Source organism: Centroberyx gerrardi, chromosome 2 (genome assembly GCF_048128805.1).
Source record: "Centroberyx gerrardi isolate f3 chromosome 2, fCenGer3.hap1.cur.20231027, whole genome shotgun sequence".
In the NCBI taxonomy this organism is placed as follows: Eukaryota; Metazoa; Chordata; class Actinopteri; order Beryciformes; family Berycidae; genus Centroberyx; species Centroberyx gerrardi.
This window is the reverse complement of record NC_135998.1, coordinates 22,187,218-22,204,718: the sequence shown is the minus strand read 5'-3', so window position 1 is coordinate 22,204,718 and position 17,501 is coordinate 22,187,218. Positions and strand designations below refer to the sequence as shown.

Below are 17,501 nucleotides of genomic sequence, written 5' to 3'. Positions count from 1 at the left end.
ACTGTGATTTTAGAATACAATGGAAGTGTATCATTAAATGACATGACATTAGAAATATGTTTCATCTCCTTTTGGCAAGCATCTGTACATGAGAAAAGTACCTGCAGTTGCAGGGTTGACACAAAATAGTAATATACTATTATTGTCAATAAGTGATTGATAGACATTATCAAAGTTAAGAACATTGCTATGAGATGCAGTCACTGTTTTATAGACTGATACGTAGAATAGGTTGTTTTTTACCTAAACTGAAAATTCCCCAAAATGTCAGTCACACCACTACCACAGTGAGTGAGCCTGTACTTCTGAAAGGAAGATAAATTAGATTTAGGGAATAGTTATTCCCAAAAGTTAAGTTCCCAGTTATTCCTTTATTCCCAAAAATCACCAGGTCCCTGTCGAACGAAAATAGACTATTAAAAGAGAGACTTCTTGTTCAATAATCAATCATAAGTCCAAGACTACTGGCCCGATTTTCATGAAACTTCGTGGAAGGGTGTAGCATGGGCCAAGGAAGAACCCATTAAATTTTGGAGCGGATCCGTATATTGGTTGCGCTTCCACATTTGCATATCATAGAAGACTGGATTGGCCTTGGCGGAGGTCTGCGCTCGCGAGTGCCCTTCTAGTTTTTTTTGGGATGCAGTGAGATGCAATGACAAACAAAGGATGCAGTGACATGATGCAATTGTGTCATGAAAAATAAATGAATACATTCTCCTTTGTTCTCCGCTTCAAATCATGCCATCTTCTTTTGCAGTCTGAAGGTGCGTTTGGAAACACCAACAGCACTGACAGACTGGGATATTAAATCCCAAATATGGTTTCTCGCAGTCCCGGTTAAATCTCTTGCCTGAAGTTTTGAGGAATGCCTCTGCACCTTGTCCGTCAGGACTTGCAGCTCGCGGTCTAAAAATTTCATTTTTCTCTTTCTCTCTGCCATTGTCCTGCCTACTGTGTTCTTCGCGCAAAGGCAACGTTTATACTTTGCCACATTGGTAATTGCAATCAGACGCAAAACAGGGGCAAATTGCGCTCAGCTGCAACACGTTATGGGCGTGTTTGCGCTGGCATATCATTAGCGCAATATCTTTTGTGAATCGGTCCTTGAGACGGAGCAAATAGCGGGTGCAAATGATGCGCAATTCATGGTGCTATTAGCGGCCGCAATCCATTCTTTGTGAATTCGCCCCTGAATGTGAAGAAGGAAATGTCAGCTCCATGTTCAGGATGCAGACAAGCGAGATACAGCGGGGCAGTGTGGGAAGGGGGTCAACTGCAGTTTGGTATCGGGAGTTGCCCCCTCTGAATGTGTTGTGATGTTGAATCAGGATGGGGATAATACTGACTCTGAATAGTAAGGGAAGGAGAGCTGAAAGTTGGGTGGAGGGGACCTAGAAACTCAGGAGGTGTGTGAGGTGTGGGAAGTCTGAATGAGGGGAGGCAGAGGGATCTGGTGTCTCTAAAGGAAAGGAAGAAGGCAGCCATGATGTCTCTGGGAGAAGAGTGGAGGTAAATGTAAACATTTTTAGAAGGAATGGAAGAAAGCCCTGATCTCTCTGTGAAGGATGTGAAAAATGTCATTGACTTCTCATGGAGAGGTCTGTAGGGGGTCCCAAGTCAGTCTCAAGTCAAATCCCAAGTCTAACAGTAGATTACCAAGTCAAGTCTGAAGTCTAAATGTCAAGTCCGAACAAATCAAGAATCCAGTATCAATGTAATATCTTAAAGAAAACTAAATATCTAGGACTTGTCAATGCAATATTGTTTTAATAGGATAAAAACCTGATAAGAGCATCATGGGTTTGATTTCTATAATCAGTTTCAACTTCAAAATCATTACATACAAATTCATAAAACAGAATTTAAATTCACTCTCATCACTTTCAATCCAAGTCATTTACACAAACACAAGATCTTTTGTCGAGACTTTAGAAACCTTTTCAAGTCATCAAAGTACAAGTCAAAGTCAAGTCCCAAGTCACCAGAACCCAAGTCAAGTCAAGTCTCAAGCAATTAAAATTGTGACTCCAGTCTGACTTGAGTCTAACTCATGTGACTTGAGTCCCACCTCTGGTAGGGGGGTCCTGACTTGCAAGTTGAAGTCTTGGCAGTCTTAGTCTAAAAGAGGATTAATTCATCTCAGAGCTGTGAAGCCTGGTGGTAATATAAGATCCTCTTGACCTTCATAACTCCTCATGTTATGCTGTATGGCAACTCTGCCCTTAAGCTCCTGATCTCTCAGTTCCTTGGCCAGGAGCTTCACACCGTCTTCATTTGGATGCACCTCATTCTTCAATGATCAGATAGACATAAGGTGTAAGATAAATCACATATCTGTTATTAATCCTTATTATGATAGGTTTGGCAGAAAGTGGACTTCGGTTTGTGGAGCTCCATTACAGCAGATAATCATATAATTATATTTTCCATGAGCCAAGACATTTCACTGAGTTACATTTACATCAGTATGAGTGCGCTGTACAAATACAAAATCAAAAACTACAAATACGTTGGTGTCCATAGCAAGACTGTTGGCAACATCGTCCCATATTGGAGGATCTTGATCTCTCGTTGTGGAAGTCCTGCTCCCAGCTGGAGCAAAACTGGTGGGTAAATATTTTTCATTCTACAGTGGCAATTGGTGTCCAGTCCATTTATCCAAGGGAGAGAAACAATCCAGCAATATTAGCAAAGTGACCCCATGACTGTTTGTTTTAAAAAGGGGCGCTCCAACCTGAGCATAATCAACTCCATCTTTAATTATTCCACATTGTTGGCTACAAAGAGGTTTCCCAGACGCTCTCCATAGACTATGATTTGGGCCGGCCAAGCTTACACTCTCCACAGTCCGTAGAAAGATCAATATAAAACAAAGATAACCATAGTTGCTTAGGGCAAATTAAATCAAAATACTTCTATCGGGATAACAATGGCTGACTGTTATTATATTATCATGCTCGTCTGGGATAATGGCACATTGTTCTTCCAGTCATTCATGGAAATGTTACTCCGGATGCAAGATTCCGCTGTCCTCTTCTGTCCAAATACTTCTGATGTCATTTCATCATTAAGAAGGTTCACTTAAAGGTTTCCAGTGCTGCCTGTGCTTTGTGAACAGCAACCTCCAGCATGGTGTGGTCACTGAGCATCTGTAGGACAGTGGCTTGGTCCATCTCCAGTAGCATACCTAGAGAGAGGGTGAGAGGGCGAGAGAGAGAGAGAGAGAGAGAGAGACTTCACAAGAATGCTTTGATATGCTTTAACAGAAATATCACTTGGCCTTAAACCAGACGTTATGTGGTCTATAAAGCAAAAAACCATAAGCTCTCAAAGATAGGACATTAAGGAATGATATTTTTTATGAAGATCCACTAGAGACAGAGTGTCAGCCAACCTGTAATATCATTTGCATGTACTGGATCCAGCTCCTCCACCAGTGAGAACAGCTTCTCTCCGAGTCTCTCTGTGTCATCGGTGTCCGACGAGTCGCTGATGTCCGTCTCCACATTCTGCCTGAAGGGGAGCAGCATGCATATTATTAGGTATGAATTAAATCTTTTTTGTTTTTATACATTTGAATTGCAAATGAGCTGGAAGGCAGGTTAAAAGTCCAGAGAGAAGATTAAGAAGATGCACTTTGAGAATAAGCAGGGAAATGGCAAGAATATGCTACACAGAATATGAGAATATGAATATACACAGTAACTAGTCACCTACTCCTTTAGTGTCTTCACAGCGAGGTTCACCTGCTCTTCCAGGAGTGTGGGCTCTGAAAGCAGGTTTAACACTGCTTCTTTGTGCTGCTCCAGAAGCATGCCTGCAGAGGAAGGGAGGGTGCAACTCTTAGTATGGTACACACTGACAGAACTGTTGGTACCGTTGTTCAAAATTACCCAAAAAGGTTGTAAAAAAGTAACTCGACAAAATAGATTTTGCTCATTATCTGAGTAAAAATCAAGTAAGAAAAAGAAAGAAAGAAAGAAAGTTTTATGTAGTTTTACAATGAATGGAATAAACTGTCATTAACTTAAAATGATGAGCAAACAAAAAATATAGCTCAATACTTACTAGTACACTGTGTGTGTGTGTGTGTGTGTGTGTGTGTGTGTGTGTGTGTGTGTGTGTGTTTGAGAAGTTGGATCCAGCACTTGCAAATGATTTTGCAGGTTAGCTGCTCCGTCTGTAGTGGGAAATTAGCAGCTGAATATTATCAGTGTGTTACTGAGTGAGTGGGCTGGTTGCTTACCGGTGATTTTCTGAGAGTGTCCGGTGTTGTAGACGTCCACCAGCTCAAACAGCTGCTCCCCCAGAGAGTCAGAGGACACCGACACGTCATCCTCATCCTTACAAGTTCCCTTGCTGCCAAAAATACACAGTGCTGTGAGGATACACTCTTCAAAAAGTTACACAAATGCATAAATTCCATGCTACACCACTTTTACAGAATTAGTCTTTCCTACACCCTAAAACCTCTTTGAATCTTTATTGAAAGGACTTCTTATCAGCTTTACTGGCAACAAAGCTGAACTACTTTAGATCAATTATGAATGGAAAAATATTCTAACATACGTATATATAACAAAAAAACTAAAAAGACCCTCAGATGGGACTGTGAATGCCTCAAACCCCTCTAGTGAGGATGCTCAGGCCTACCTGGGCCCCTGGGTCAGGTGAAGGGCTCGGAGGGCTTTCTCCAAGGCTCCGGTCAGCATGGCCTCATCCTGCAGCATCTGAGTCAGTACAGGACCCGGCAGCTCCAGCAACATGCCTGGAACACAGGGGGCTTCGCAACTTTGTCTGTAGTATTTTCAAAGTTATTATTATGCAGAATTGCTAATGATAACATGATTGTTTTCTAATTGTTCCGTTTTTGTAGGTTTACTTGTGGCAACAAACTGATAAAGTCACCAAACCAACAACAATAACAACAACAACATGCCACTGGTTCCTGCGGGTCAGCTCACCTGTGAGTTTCCCAGCGATCTCTGCGTGTTTGGGGTAAATCAGATTATACAGCTGCTCACCAACTGCCTCCAGGTCTTCTTCCTCATCCATGCCTTGACTCCTCACATTAGGTTACAACCTGCACTAGACTATTCCTTTGAACTGAATACAAGATTGGCTGCTTTCTAGCTGGCTTCACCACCGACAACTTTTAGGTTGAAAGCATCAGCAGCCAACCAGTCAGCGTCAACAGCATCCTGGATAAAACCTCCTTGGTCCTGGAGCGCGCACATCCAGACAGGCTCGACATCACATCTGCTACGAGTCCAATAAGACCGTTTTCTCCTGTCTCGTCTGGTTTTGGTTTATATTGTTCCCCGACATGCACTAATGTTAAAATAGCTAGTGTTTGAAAACTGAATTTGACGTTCTGCTGTAAACACGAGGCGCGGAATAATGACGTTGAGGCTCATCGCCCAGAGTGGTGTGGGGATGTTCCTCCGCTGTGTTTATGAATAAATAGTACTCCGTGAAAAGACATTCAAAAAAATTTATTATCATTAAAATACTACTATAAATACTATTATAACGCTAAAAAAGTATGATATGTGTGAAAACGTGGTCTCGACTGTAATTATTTTATAAAAATGCAGTTGTCAACGCGCAGGGATTTATGAAATAGCTACCGTAAAGCGGCTTCCGCCCTCTTCGATCCTTTTCCTCCGCTGAAAGGTAACGTGGTCGCTTCGTCTGGTAGCACCTAATCACAAAAGTTGACTTTTTCATCGTCTGTATCTTACTTAGCGAGTCAAAGCTAAGATATTTTAGTTGTGTAGACTGTTACACATGTCACGAGGCAATAATTTTCAATTTATAGTCGTGAAATGGAGCGGTAAATTATGTGAGCATGTCAGCCCGGTTAGGCCTCGTTGTGCTGTTAGCATTGAGTATCATTGCATTGGGCTGGACTGAATTAGAAAACGTTCAATACTTGAATGTTAACATCCGCACACCATTTTCTAAATAAATTGAGTGCAGAAACCATGAAATGTTTGATTAATAGCTTATTTCGGTTTATAGTGTGTAGGCCTTGGCTCGTTATTTCCTTACATAGCCTCTATTTGTTTTAATAGTTTATGGTACTTTGAACTACTCTTGTCAGTTGACTTCAGCTGGCCTTGCATGTTACTTCAGTGACAGTTGTCCGGTTGTGTCCAGGTTCACCATGTCGTCTCATCTGCAGTGGATGGTCATCAGGAACTGCTCCAGCTTCCTCATCAAGAGGAACGGACAGACCTACAGCACTGTAAGTACAGCAGCCGTGCGGCACCAGTCAAGTCCTGCAGGTCCGTCCTGTACTCAGACCACCTGACTAGAAGATTGAACAAGACGGCGTGATACTGCAATTACTGACAATGTAGCTACATTCTGTTTGTTCTGTCTTATGTGAAGGCTGCTCTTGATAGTATACATAAAGTGTATACATTTTTTGTTACATATTCTGAAGTTAACATGGACTGTGAAAACAGCACAAGCTATACAGTTGTGTAATTTGTTTTGAATCCTTCTGTGTAACAGGAGCCCAACAACCTGAAGTCCAAGAACTCTTTCCGCTTCAATGGGTTGGTGCACAAGAAGACTGTTGGTGTGCAGCCTGCGGCTGATGGCAAGGGCATCGTGGTTGTGTTGAAGAAGCGTGCAGGTGAGCATCAGATTCTCAAAACCGATGATTCAGTGTGTATCATCTCTGTGGAGTAGTGTTTGGTGGCGTTATCAAACGCCAGAAGGTTTTTATCATTTGAATGAAAAGCCTGTACAGTTGGATATTGTAAAACCGACCAGCTGTTCTTAAAGGATGTGAGTAAAAATTGCATTGTTTTTTTAATGGAAAATGGGTAGAATTGACCTGTAGTTGTTTAGAAATGACTTCTCATACATCATTGGCATTATTAATGGACAGCAACTATTTTTTGTGGCACAGACCCAATAGTACTGTCTTGAAACCCAGTTATTCAAAGTACACATGCTCTTTATTTTTTATTAGTTAGCAGCAAAAACAGATTGCAGTTCAAGGATGGTGCAATCAAGACAAACAACCAGGAATTAAAATGATAGTGGTCAAATAGATTTTAGCACCACACTTGCTGTAAATTACTGGAATCATTGTCCCTTTTTTGAATTCGTTAGCATGCTGAACTGCAGTAAAGACAAGAAGCCCACAGTGCAGACACCTCCGCTTCTTAAAGAAATCTCAGTCTTAATGCTGTGTGTGTCTCTGTGTGAATGTTGGGTAAACTACCGTCCACTTAGCGTTTACAGGAAAAAAAGATGTTGGGCTGCTTAAGAACATCTTTCTCGTCGGCATGATTTTGTGGTCTGTTTTTTTGGAGATGCGCTGAAAGGTTAATTGTTTTACTTCTGGGTAATTACTGCTAATATAGTCACACCGGTATACCCATTGTCTGTTTCGTTTTTGTTGCCCAGGTCAGCGCAAACCTGTCAACTTGTATGAGAAGATCACTATCAACAAGAACTCCCGTGCCACCCTCAGCAGCCTGAGGCACATTATCCGCAAGAACAGCTACAGGAAGGACCTGCGCATGGTGAGTTCACTCATATTGTCACGCACCGAAAACTCTCAGATCTACTAACCACCTTGGTTTGTGTGATCCATCTAAAGCCAGTACCTAAGTTGACGTTTTGTCTTGTAAAGCTTTCGAGAGCAGTAATTTGAGTCTGATTTCCCCCCAGGCGGCCCTGCGTCGTGCCAGTGCCATCCTGAAGAGCCAGAAGCCCGTCGTGGTCAAGAAGAAGCGCACCAGGGCTGCCAAGACCGCATAAACTGATGCGCGTGATATAATAAATAAAAGCTTTTTGTTTGGAAAACACACTGCTTTGTCATGAGTCTTCAATAATGTGACTGTGGATTTTGGTTGGACCTAGAGGTTTTGATTGCAGGATTCCCCGCATGACTGAAAACGGAGGTGTTATATTTGATAGGAAAATGGGTGAAGTTGTTGCGTAATTGTCTTGAACTCATAAATACATTTGATCTTTATAGGAAAAGCATAAATGAGCCAAATTTCATAAGTCTTATGTGATAATGACAGCAATCTACCTAATGACATTCAGCTTGTTCTTATTCATCAGCACTGAAGCAGGCATGTAAAACATGGAATTAGAAAGTTTTGTTTTCTGGTCCTAGAAATTTGGGAAATTATACATGCCCAAGAAGTTTGGGGATTTTGTTTTGATTTAGTTGGGTCTGGGAGGGTAGGATGGCATGGGACCTTAGTCCCAAGAGACGGCTGTAAAAGAAAAGTAACATTTGAGCATAGACACAGAACTGCAGTACAATTTGTATGACCAGTATGTCATCAAGGAGTGATGGAATTAGAAAACGTATGTAGCCACTCTGTGACGGGCTTAATTTTGAAAGGGGAAGCATCTACCCCAACACATCCTGAAGGTAAACTGGATATCAAAGTCTAGAGATTTACTGTAATCCCACCATTTGAATGTAATGAGTAAATTTGTTGACATCAGCTGTTAAGAGTTGTAGTGCTGTTTCATATGCGCTCAACATTTAACCCCAAAACCTGTCAGTGGTTTGCTAATGTGGCTAGGACCTAATTTATTGGGCAATTAGTCTGTTTTGGCCGACCTACTTCTAATGAAGTTGCACTCAGTCTCCTGTTCTGTTCGCTGCTGAAAGAACTGACCGACTCCCGAATAACTGTCTTTGTTTTTGTTGAGGTTGTTTGTTGCACTTATTTCATTTTCAAGGACTCTGCTGGTAGCTTCCCTTTTTTTTTTTGCACCTGTCAAATACTTGGGACAATTTCAGAAGTTGTCATTTCTTCTACAAATTCTGTATATGATTTTGAACCACCTGGTTTTGGTCCCTTCCTCCTGACATGGAACTGGTGTTGTCCCTCTGATGAACATGTTCTGCTGCACGTGACAGAAATGAACTGCAGCTAATTAAATACCAGGAGGATGCATGTTCCAATCTGCATCGATTATCTATGTCCCCGATGTGCACATTACCTCTTTCTGACACCCCTATGTTGTGAGTAAATATTTTACAGTGATTTGAGAAGCATTAAACGGTTACTTCTCAGTGTTGTTTGTTCACCCAGCAAATGCAGAAAGCATATCATTTACATTTAATGTAGATCAGGTTCAAGTAGATGGGGCCTCTATTGCTGCAATCTGCAAACTGTGCCCACTGGTGTGGAAAGATTGGATAGATTTATTTTAAAGTAGCCCACTGGCAGCTTTCCACTTCCAGCTTTGAAAAAAAAAGAAAATACTGTTGTCACCTCCCCTAGAGTTAAGCTGATAAAGCATCCTGTGCCAATCATTTCTGTGGTGAAGCTCTTTCACGTGGGATCTGAACGCACCTAGAAGGGATGATTTGGTCTCTGTGAAGATGTGCAAGCTCTTCCCCTCTTTTAGAGGTCGTGTGCTGCGGTCGCTATGAGGGGGCTCAGGCCGGCGCTGCTGCTCCTGCCCCTGGCTCTGCTGGTCCTGCGAAGTCGGAGCTTTGAACTGCAGGACACCATCCACGCACTGATAGAGGAGAATATCCACCTGCATGACCAGCTGGAGAACCTCACCCAGGCCCTCAGGGAACTCAAGCGAATGCTCTGGCACCACTCAAATGGTACTGAATCCTCTTTACCGTAAATAGCACAGATCTAAATGAGTAAAAAAAAGTGCTTGCTTTAGCCATTTAATGACTAAGTTTAATTTCTAATATTTATGTTTATGTTCTGTATCTCTGTGTGTTCAGAGTGCTTCATGTTGGACGTTTTTGGGTGAATACTGTTCCATTACATAGAGAGAAATGACCCTTAAATGCACATACAGCCCTGAAGCAAATGGGCTTCAGTTGTAAATAGATGACTTGTTTGTATGTGGAGGACATCAAACATGCCTTTGACATTGTTCATTTCTGCATAATTTGGTAAATATAGCTACGGTATAGTCCTTTTTGTTTTGTTTTGATCTTGTTTCTGTGTTGGTCTTGTTCTTCTGTTGATACGGCTCCTCTGTAATTACTATGTTGCTGTTTGTTGTGGACGGCTGTTGTAACTGTTTTGTGAATGGGTGTGTAACGGTGTTATGTTTTTTGCATGTACTGGCTGTGAAAAAGAATTTCCTTTTAGCTGTCTACACTCCTCCTTGAGTGGCATTTGTGCAACTTTCACAATCCTTACTTTTTGTTTTTGAACATTTTTTGAAAAGTTCTGTTTTGGCACAGTCCGCACCTTAAATGGCAAGAAAAATATTTCAATGATTCATTTGCTGACAATGTAGTGTTTTGTAAAAGAACAATGAACAGGCAGTTTCCAAGTGTTCCACCAAACCAATAAATCTGTGCGATTAGACAGAATTGGGTCTCAAAACACCAAATATGTTTAACTTTGTGCACTTAACAGATTTTATGAAACGTTTCATTTTTACAGTGCTGGGCCCCACAAGGTCAACACAGCTCTCTCCTTTCTCTTTTTTCACTTTCCTTGCTTTCATTTCCTGTTTGTGTCCTGTCTGTTTTCTCTTAATCCTTTCCCTGCTGTGTTTTGTTTCGCATTCTTCTACATTCACCTGTTTCATTCATGTTCTCAAATATATTATTGGTATTTCTTTTCTCTTTTTAGTCACACAGCACATCACCCAATAGAGGGGTTTTTTGATTTGGGATTAGTAACTTTTTTTATATTGTAAAAATATATGTTTCATGCATTAGCCTTGGTGCAGATGTATACATGCAGAGAAAAGAACCTTGTTCAGCTATTATACAGCTATTTTGTGTGTTCGATGCAGACCCAGGTCATCACAATCACCATGAGCACCATGGCGGGGACGTTCAGCACCTGTGGGATGAATGGTCGGAACATGGTGGGTGTCAATTCTTGCCTCTACTGCAAACTGAAACGTTTTATTGAATTCATGGAGGTCAGACACCAGTTGTGAATAGCCTTCAGCAGCTTCACTGCATTGAGCACACAAGATGTGGCAGAGGCCATACCATTAGTTGTCATCGATTTCTCGGCCATGTAGATTGCAGCTGGGGTCGCTCAGGTCACGTCAGCACCAGAGGGATAATGAAATGTTTTGCTAATTAACTATTGCCTCTAGCAGCATCATATCAGCCTCACTTGGTAAATGGACAGGTTTAGGCTGATAAATAAAACCTGCATCAGCTGATGTTGCTCTTATTTCTCACTTTCTGGCAGGCATCAGTGCAGAAACCCATCTCCTGTTGGAGCACGCTCTGTGCGGAAACGACCCGCACAGCTCGGCCGGTCCCCTCCATGAAGAATCCTCCCTCCTGCTGCTGGCACTGCCCTATCTCACCCTGCTGCTATTGAGCTGTTTGTAGGCTACATTAGCCTGGTTTCCACTTCACAGCCACACAGAGCTGAAGTCACTATCTGTGTCGCTCAATTTCTCACCCAAAGAAAGTCAGCATCTTGTGGCCAATGGGGATAAGTGCTGGGCTACATAGTTTCACATACGTGATTAGTGTTTTTGATACTGTTAGATATATTAGCACTAGCCCTGGCTATCCCTGTTTAGCCTTGTTGTGTGAGAGTGGTTATTGACTGGGCTAGATCGGATGAATTGACCTATTCACGGTCTGTGATGGACAGTTCAACTCTGGGAAATCCACTGAGATGGAAAGAAGCCTGTTGATGCTGCTGCATCATCAGAGAGAAAGTTGACTTGTCGCTGGGAGAAATCAGTGACTCCTCAGGTGTTTAAATTACTTACTTTCTGGTTACTACTGTAAGTTATCTAGGCAAATGCATTTTTATTTTTTGTTAAATTGCTTAATAGTTGCTTGAGGAACCATATTTTTTCTTTAGGATAGGACGATAGGATATTTCTTCTCTAGGATATTGCATTGCATTATATTTTTGGCTGCTACTCGTATTCAAATCCAAATTTTATAGTGTAAACCAGAAATTAAGGCTATTGGATAGATTGTTGAAGTTTAGTTGTGAACATTGATGTCCCCTTTTATCATGTTCACTAGAAGTAGTCCAGTTCATAAGACTCAGAAAGGAGCGAAGGTGTAACGTCTCTGTAAATACTTGTGACATTGTTGTAATGTCTGAGCAGCAATGCTGTTCGTCACGCTTCTGGTCTCCACACATACAAATATATCTGTGAATCAAATAAAAGGCTACAAATGTGATGAATTCAGGGTAGCCTAGGTGCTCAACATTTGATTGCTAAAATACTGTTTATCAACTTTGTTTTTTTTAGTTTGTCTCTTAGAAGCCAGACCCTTACCTTGCAAAGGCCAGAAACAAAATCCAGACAGTGAGTCAAAACACCTCGTTTATTTTCCCCACTATTATCTCAACAGGTTTGAAATGGTCCAACACATATAAAAGTTATAAAACTAACTAAAAGTCAGTCTGGGCTGGAGGGTTTATCCTCTACAGAGTGAAACACAATTACTACCATGAACATGCACATGAAACAAGACTAGGAAACAAAAAGCAAAGGAAAACATGATGTGTTTTAACACAGAATAAATAGATAACACTCAGACATAGCTCAAACAAAACATTAAACCTATTTAACACCTGCATAATGTCATCGATATTGGTTGACATTTACTCTTATTAAATATAACTCATATTTACTATGGAATGATAATGTCATGATGAATGCCCTCTGGGTTGTCGTGTGTGCATTTGCCTCTGGTCTGTTTCATAGTTGGTTGTATGATGCTGTGAGTAGCAACATGCACGGCTCCAACCCTGGCAAAGTCATCACTACAGGGGGCCTTCATACATATAAAGGGTCTATAGTCCATGCAGACTGTGTGTGCGTGTGTGTGTGTTTGTGTTTCCTGTGCATGTGATGCATGTGACACATCGTGGCTCTAGTCTATATCGAGATCAGAGTCCTCATCACTCTGAGTGTGCTGTATGATGGCTCCATTGCGAATGGTCTTCGGGATGAGGACGGGCTTGTCTGGCAGCAGGCCGTACTCCTGCAGCAGGGCCTCCAGATCGACAGCAAAGAAGTCTTCCCCCAGCTGGTCCGTGACCCGCACAAAGTTGCCGATCAGGTCCCCTCCTTTGTAAACTAGCAGGGCCGGCAGAGCGCTGCCTCTGAACAGCGCGCTGGTGCTGATGGCCGAGCTGCGTACGCTGCAGAACTTGACCAGCGGGTATTCCTGAGCCAGGCACAGCAGGCTGCCACTCATGGCCTCGCAGCCCGGGACGTCCGGCTCATAGATGTGGATCATGACCAGGGTGCTTTTGTCCTCCTTGTCCAGGGCCTCCAGGAACTCCTCTCCACTCATCAGCTCATAGACCTGCTCGAAGCGCTTGCCGCGGCACAGCTGGCGCCGCATCTCTTCGATGCGCTGCATACGGTAGTGCTGGAGGAAGTCTTCGTCATCCTCATCCTCCTGGAGCATGTTGTATTCCTGTAGTGTCATCTGGAGGCAAAGAGGAAACAGAGTTAATTAAAGGTAAATCTAGTGAGCTGCTTCTATTTTCATGACCTCAGTGTAGGGAACCTCTGATTGATATGCAGCCAATCATAATCAGGTTTTTTACTCTACACTGTTAGATCAGTGGCTAATTATATGACAAGAATTACAATACAATTTCGCTGCACATGGAGAAAATGTAGGTTTTGTTGTACTGGTTGCTTAGGTGCTAAGGTCAAATTTATTCCCTGTGGCCTCCCTGTGTGTGTTTGACAAGAAAGTTAGCAGGTGCATTAAACTATTGTGAAATGAATTGTGAGTGTCACCAAGTTTTACTTACATGGTGTAAGAAAATAGAGGATTAAGGTACAGGGATTCCCCTGTGTTGATCCGTTTTTCATGAAAACATTCTCAGTATTTAGCTTTTTTCCACAATAGTTAGCCCTTTTCTCAGCCATTGTTTCATTGGCAACTGTGACTCAGGTTCAGGAGGGAATTGCCCATATACTGCATGGATGGTGTGAGGAACAACACGGTTAGGGCAACAATTCCCTCGTCTAATAAGATCACCTAAAGTGCACATGTAAAACTCAATTCAGGGTTAGAATTTACATTACAATTGACTGCACAATGATCACCACCTGTTTCTAGCCTATCCAAAGACTTCTCAGGTAAATGCAAGGTATATTTTCATACCTGATGACAGGGAGGCATGTAGATGAAAAACTGATGCATAAATAAATGTCAGCAGATGAACAGAGGCTTTAGCACAGGTTTTCAGATGCAGCCTTTTAAAATGGGTTTCTTTCCCAGTGTATGTATTTATGTATGTATGTATTTTTGTCCCCATTCTGCTCACTTTGCCTTTGATCTTCTCCTGCAGCTCTTTCTGTTTGTCCTGATCTTTTTCCAGGTCCAGGTCAGAGCGGCAGGTCATGGAAAGCTTCTTGATCAATCTTTCCATCTCTTTCTTCTGCTCCTGCCTCTGCTCCACCTCCAGCTGCTTGTACTTCCTCCAGTCATTGATCACACCCTTTGGTCCTGAGAAGAAATAGCCAGTGTCATGGTCACCAGGAAATGACTGTACACTTTGTGCTTAAAACATGATGGATGGATGATGGATGAAAGTAAACAGCAAAGAGAGCCCAAAGAAGGAACAACAAGGACCATGATGGAAAAGTCCAGGACTTTTTTTGCATTCTCTTTGACGATTTCTCCTCACATGCATGAAATGGTTTGTTTTTTTTGTTTAATTCGACAAACACATAAATAAATACATACCTACAATTAAAAGTTTAGGGTGTGTGTGTGTTGTGAGCCTGTGACATAATTTATCCAACAAAATGGATCGTTCCAGTCCTCAGTTCTGATTGAGTCATTTTCAAAGCCATTGTAAAATGCCCAATAGGCTAAATGGATGCCTATGAATGCAGAACCATTGATTTAAATATTCATGAGCTAAACAAAAATAATCACGATTACCTCTACTTATGTTTAGCCACAGTTCATTGCTTGACAGAAGAAAATTCAAATTAAATGTATTATTATTACTGATTTACAGTATTACCTTACTGATTAAATACAAAAAGATTTATTGAACATTGGTGTTCTTTTTTTTTTTTAATAGAATGGTGTGTTCCTACCATTTTACAAAAGCAATAAGCCACTCAACACTGTAGTTCACAGTCATTTTAGAGGAGCCAAGAGGCATTGTTAGGCATGACGTGAAGCAGAGTCACTGTAAAGCACGCACTCTCACTGCCTGTTGCTTAATGAAAATTCAAGTAAGGGACTCCTATCGATGTTTTTGTGTTTGTGTGTGTGTGTGTGTGTATCAGTGTGTACATGCTTGTGTTAGCTACCTGTGTTGACAGCACTTCCATCAGGGCTGTAGTCTATCTCAGCCTCCACGACGCTGGGGTCGCGGATGGTCTTGCGCTCCCCCTCGTCATCCTCATTGTCACTGCCTTCGTCCTCACTGCTGCTGTAGTAGTACTGCAGCTTCTCTCCCAGAATCTTGTCATCCAGTGTCGTCATGGCGACTGCTCACCTGAGGGTGGGTGGTGTTAGTGCCATAGACAGGACCTCTGTTACACACACACATTTTGGCTTTAGGCTCTCTCTCTTTAGGTGGCATTGTTAGCTTTATATGTATTGATTTATCCCAGCTATACCCACAGGTTTACTCTAACCTCATAGTTACATGAGTTAAACATTAGAGTATATACCAGTTTGGACTCATCTTCCTCACCGTAATATAATTCTGATTGTTTGTTTTGCATGCAGTGGAGAGCCTGTGTATTGTCATCCCAACAAGACCTAGCCTAATACTGTTACTCGCATTTATGTAAACATACCAGCCTACGTTTTGACTGAGTACTTTGCATCATAATTTGCATAAATCCATAGTAGTTGATAATGCACCGATACAGCCATCTGCTTTATCTTTAGCAAACTGGCAGGCCTCACAGATTAACCCAAATTCAATCCCCCCAGATTAACCACGGTTTTCCCACGGAATGGTCCAACACAACCCATTAGTCAGTCACGCATACTGATAATCAGGCTATCCAAGCTGTGATAGGCTAGGAAAGCAATGGTTTATTTCAAAAATAGGACAACTACACCATACATAGCGTATAGTAAGTGTGTCAAATTAGAAAACATGATCCCAAGGTCCTAGGGTTAGCCTTAATGATGCACTCAGCCCTTTGTTAATCGATCCATCTGCACAGATGTAGAGAAAGCAAAAGGGGGACCCCAATCCCTCTCACTTAAAACCTGAAAGTGAACTGACAGCATAATGGAAGATATCATAGACAGCACTACCTAGAACTCTCCATTTCGTTTTTAAATGTCTGGGTACAATAACAAGGGAAAACACCTGCACTATCGTTCACCTGTCAAACGCAATTTCAAAAAAAGGAGTAGTGAAAGCCTACCGTTTACACCCGTCTAACTAATTGCTGCCGATGTAATAGCAGTTAAATAACGTTTCACAAAACAATATGAGCTGGGAAAATGTATCGTTAGCTGGCTATCGCGGATTATCGGTTAGCAGAGTTAGTTAGCTAACAGCTAACGTAATTTAATAACTCTTACAGTAACAACAGCTATTAGCGAGATAGACAGCTTAGTTATTTTCCCAAGTGTCAAGAGACGCTACTAGAAGTGGATACAGACAATCCGATTTGCTGGTTAATTAAGTAGGCCAAGAGGACGAAGCTGCTGACAGCTCAATTGTTAGCAAGCTAACGTTAGCTGGCTGAATACCAGTAGGCAGTGCTAGCGTTTGTGAACTGCTAACTAGCTTCTTATGCTAACTTCCTGTCGCATTACCCATCGTCAACAGAGCGATAGGTAAATTTAATTTGACTTCTGTATTATCCGACGACATACATTTATAGTAAAATTGACGATTTAATCAATTTGCTTGGTTTTAATCTTACCTTCACTGTTATCACCAGCTAGCGTTAACCGACCGACACCAACTCAATGCAACTCCAATCTGCTATCTTTAGCCGCCTCACTGCTTCCCTGTCAGAGCATTATGCTGCCTTCACGTGCTCTTAGAAGTGTCGTAATTACACCAACGACCCAGAGAGAGAGAGAGAGAGTGGTAAGTACGAATAGAAAAGACCATGGTAAAAGTGAAGTTTACAACAATTTCTTAATTAATACACCAATTAAAACATCAATTATATGTCGAATGCGCACTTTCTGCGCTTCACTGTGATACTGTAGTACTAAGCATAGACTATACTAAGTAGCTCCGTGCCGCCTGATTTCCAAAACAAAACTGTTATTATTTCCACCCAAAGTACTTGAAGTGCGATAAGCAGCATTGATTTCGAAAGTAGGACCTTACGAGGAGCACTTTAAGGCAACACAACAACATGGTCCAACCCAGAGCCAGTAACATGGGAGGTGTTGTTAAATGCAGCTACCACTTTCACAACTAGATGGCAATAGTAAACAACTGTTCACCACCACCACCACTACTACTACTACTACTACTACTACTAGCAGTAGTTTTTCTCTATTACTACTACTACTTCTACTACTGCTGCGGCTCACGAGAAACCTT

At 41.8% G+C, this 17,501-nt stretch overlaps 3 protein-coding genes across 5 annotated transcripts; 1 reads left to right on the top strand and 2 right to left on the bottom strand.

Annotated features, from left to right (window-relative positions):
* Positions 1 to 1,770: 1,770 nt before the first annotated feature.
* Positions 1,771 to 5,387, bottom strand: LOC139915888 (uncharacterized). Of its 3 annotated transcripts, none has more exons than XM_071904672.2 (6): positions 4,968 to 5,387; positions 4,657 to 4,800; positions 4,250 to 4,362; positions 3,721 to 3,820; positions 3,398 to 3,516; positions 1,771 to 3,190 (listed from the first exon to the last, which is right to left on the bottom strand). In XM_071904672.2, exons 2-6 carry the CDS (start codon positions 4,767 to 4,769, stop codon positions 3,081 to 3,083), a joined length of 555 nt encoding a protein of 184 aa, XP_071760773.1. In that variant the 5' UTR covers positions 4,770 to 4,800; positions 4,968 to 5,387; the 3' UTR covers positions 1,771 to 3,080. The 3 variants fall into 3 exon arrangements, with proteins under 3 accessions (XP_071760773.1, XP_071760770.1, XP_071760772.1); XM_071904669.2 differs by having other exon boundaries at positions 4,657 to 4,786; XM_071904671.2 differs by having other exon boundaries at positions 4,657 to 4,771.
* Positions 5,388 to 5,655: 268 nt separating this feature from the next.
* Positions 5,656 to 7,837, top strand: rpl28 (ribosomal protein L28). Its single transcript, XM_071904655.2, has 5 exons — positions 5,656 to 5,679; positions 6,166 to 6,253; positions 6,526 to 6,649; positions 7,432 to 7,550; positions 7,699 to 7,837. The coding sequence occupies exons 2-5, from the start codon at positions 6,173 to 6,175 to the stop codon at positions 7,786 to 7,788; spliced, it is 414 nt and encodes a 137-aa protein (XP_071760756.1). The 5' UTR covers positions 5,656 to 5,679; positions 6,166 to 6,172; the 3' UTR covers positions 7,789 to 7,837.
* A 4,453-nt stretch (positions 7,838 to 12,290) lies between these two features.
* Positions 12,291 to 16,926, bottom strand: pdcl (phosducin-like). The gene is made up of 4 exons (XM_078286316.1): positions 16,864 to 16,926; positions 15,277 to 15,464; positions 14,274 to 14,455; positions 12,291 to 13,420 (listed from the first exon to the last, which is right to left on the bottom strand). The coding sequence occupies exons 2-4, from the start codon at positions 15,449 to 15,451 to the stop codon at positions 12,857 to 12,859; spliced, it is 921 nt and encodes a 306-aa protein (XP_078142442.1). The 5' UTR covers positions 15,452 to 15,464; positions 16,864 to 16,926; the 3' UTR covers positions 12,291 to 12,856.
* Between the last annotated feature and the right edge of the window lie 575 nt (positions 16,927 to 17,501).